Below are 3,135 nucleotides of genomic sequence, written 5' to 3'. Positions count from 1 at the left end.
CTATGATGGTTAAAAGCCTGTCCTATGACCCTCCATTTTCACAATCTTAAAACATAGCTATTAAGAGTTGATTTGAAATAAAACTCCGCAGAATCAATTTTCATATTTTCCTTTTTAAATTCTTCATTTCTGAATGTTCGTCATGATTTGGCTTGAATTTCATTAAAACGATAAAGGGGATTACTAGTAGGGGCTTACTAGTTTCGGATTTTATCTTTGGATTCTTTAACAGCTGTGCTTTAAAATAGAATTTCGTGGACCGGGTTGCTGGGCCGGGGAAATGGCGGCTCCAGGAGAGAGTGGGGCTTCGGCTGGCGGAGGGAGCACCGAGGAAGCATTTATGACCTTCTACAGTGAGGTGAAACAGATAGAGAAGAGAGATTCAGTTCTAACATCCAAAAATCAGATTGAAAGATTGACCCGTCCTGGTTCTTCCTACTTCAATTTGAACCCATTTGAGGTTCTTCAGATTGATCCTGAAGTGACAGATGAAGAAATAAAGAAGAGGTTTCGACAGTTATCCATATTGGTGCACCCTGACAAAAACCAAGACGATGCTGACAGAGCAGAAAAGGCTTTTGAAGCTGTGGACAAAGCTTACAAGTTGCTACTGGATCAAGAACAAAAGAAGAGGGTCCTGGATGTAATTCAGGCAGGAAAAGAATACGTGGAACACACTGTGAAAGAGAGAAAAAAGCAATTAAAGAAGGAAGGAAAACCTACAAATGTGGAGGAGGACGACCCTGAGCTGTTCAAACAAGCAGTATATAAACAGACCATGAAACTCTTTGCCGAGCTGGAAATTAAAAGGAAAGAGAGAGAAGCCAAAGAGATGCACGAAAGGAAGCGACAAAGGGAAGAAGAGATTGAAGCTCAAGAAAAAGCCAAACGAGAAAGGGAGTGGCAGAAAAACTTTGAGGAAAGTCGAGGTGGTCGTGTGGACAGCTGGCGAAACTTCCAAGCAAATACAAAGGGGAAGAAAGAGAAGAAAAATCGGACCTTCCTGAGACCACCGAAAGTAAAAATAGAGCAGCGTGAGTGACCAGCTGGGCTCACCACCACTGAACCTTCCCCCAGCGTCTCCCCTCCTGCTTTGAAGGACTCATTCTTTCCTCCCATTGCCACCCCAACATAGAGTAGTAGTTGCTTTTCGTCCATTTTGTTTTCAATACAATTTAATATCAATCAGAGTAATTCTTTTGTACATTGAAATGAGGGGCTCAGTTAAAAACGAAACCTTCCCCCACCCCCTACCCCTAGATCAACCAGGATTGGAAGGTGCCGCTGTGAGTGTTACCTTCTCTTCCCACAGCCTGTAACTTAATGTTTTATACTTCACTGAATTGTGATGGTTAGAAACTTCGTGTATAGTTTGTGGAAATTATCCAATTAAACATATTGCTTAAAATGGTGTTGCCGTGACTTCAGAGACAAGCCTGGGCCCACCTTAGGAACCCCCTTCGCTTCAGTTGCTTGCTTCCAAGCGTGGCATCCTTTGAAGCCCCAGATCAGACCGGGAAGGCAGTGGGCACCCAGGGCAGCCGCTCAGTGCCCCGACCTCCCTCGGTGTTCGGCATGTGCTCTCCCTTCTAACTGACCATTCTGCGTGGCATGAGGCTCTGAGCCACCCAAACCTGTTCACTTTCCAAAGAGCTAGCCATCTCCCACCCAGTATCGTTGTGTCCTATCCTGTCTGCATTCGTTAGCGGTCATATTCTGTACATGGGATAAATTTTTATACCCTAAAAAAAAAAAAAAAAAAAAAAAAAAAAAAGAATTTCGTGGACCATTACTTGATCATATTGATTAGTTCAGCTTACTAAATTATTTTAAAACAAAACCACAGAGATATTAAATCCTAATAATGGTTGCATATCCTCCATAACTGCTTCTCAGCTATTTAATCCACATCCAATACTACTTCTCACAAATAAGAAAACCCAATAATACTTCTCACAAACTGAAGGAAATAGAACAATTGCCTTTTCTCAGCTCGACACATTATTTCCATGAGGATAAGCTTTCCCTGAGGTAATTTGGAACTTCATAGAGTGATAGGAAGACAAACGGACTGTTAATCAGGATTGCAAATCAGATTCAAGCCACGCTTCTCTCACTAAGTCTTATAACATTGGATACCTCCAGTGACATTCTTAAACCTCAGACTGGTTCCCTGTATGGTAGAGGTAACACTAACAGTAGCCCCTATCCCTCTCCGTCCATCACAACTATTAGGGACCAAAAGCAACAGGACAGGCCCCTGTGTTTCATAAATCGCAAATATTAGTTATTATTACCTGGTATATAGATGAGAAGTACACCGACCTTTTCAAACAGCTAATACATTCTTGGTGTTCTGCTTACAAGGTGATGCATGGCATGAAAATGTTATGAGGCCTTCCTAAAATCAAGAGAACAAGAAATTTTCTAGTTACAGACCTTCAGCATTTTCATGTTGTCAGGGAACATTGCTCTGAAAGTTCACATTCCTATGTGTAGATTTGCATATTTTGTCTTTTTTGAGGAGTAAGTTTTTTCTTCCTAAACATTATTTGAAATGCAGAGACACAACAAACAACAGTCTGCATTTCCTGGAGTTTGAATCACATTGTTATTTTTAGCTCTTTACACTTATTTTTAGATACTTTCTTTTTTTGGTAGTCTACTTGAAAAGTTAGCCAGTTCCACTATTTTGATGCAATTTACCTCATGTGCTCCTGACTCGTTTATATCAGTAAGCTAAAATAAATAACCAATTAACACAGTTTTGTTCATGTTTTAGAACTTCTTCATTTTATGATACTAATTAGAATCCATCAGTAATAGGGCTTTTACAAATTAGTTTGGAGTGGGAATTATTCTCTGACTTTTTAACTGTTTAATGGGAAAGGAGTAATGGGAATTTTTTTTTTTTAATATTTGTGAAAAGAAGGAAAGTAGGGACTTGTATTAGTGAGAAATCTTCTTGGCTATAAAATTCTCAGGTCACTGAGTATATCTAAAAATAACTTGTGTTATAGAAATACAAAATAGATTTCCTCTCTCAATCTACTCCTATCAAACCTGACCCTAATTTACCACATTGACCTTGGACTATAATGTGAACCAAATATAAACTTAGGTTGCATTTGAAAC

General features: G+C 39.6%; 1 protein-coding gene across 1 annotated transcript; it reads left to right on the top strand.

Annotated features, from left to right (window-relative positions):
- The first annotated feature begins 268 nt into the window (after positions 1-268).
- LOC125099946 (dnaJ homolog subfamily C member 8-like) lies at positions 269-1,749 on the top strand. The gene has a single exon (XM_047729598.1). The coding sequence runs from the start codon at positions 281-283 to the stop codon at positions 1,040-1,042; it is 762 nt and encodes a 253-aa protein (XP_047585554.1). The 5' UTR covers positions 269-280; the 3' UTR covers positions 1,043-1,749.
- The last annotated feature ends 1,386 nt before the right edge of the window (positions 1,750-3,135 follow it).

The sequence above is a fragment of the Lutra lutra genome, chromosome 1 (genome assembly GCF_902655055.1).
Source record: "Lutra lutra chromosome 1, mLutLut1.2, whole genome shotgun sequence".
NCBI classification, from domain to species: Eukaryota; Metazoa; Chordata; class Mammalia; order Carnivora; family Mustelidae; genus Lutra; species Lutra lutra.
This window is presented reverse-complemented; position numbering and strand designations above follow the sequence as displayed.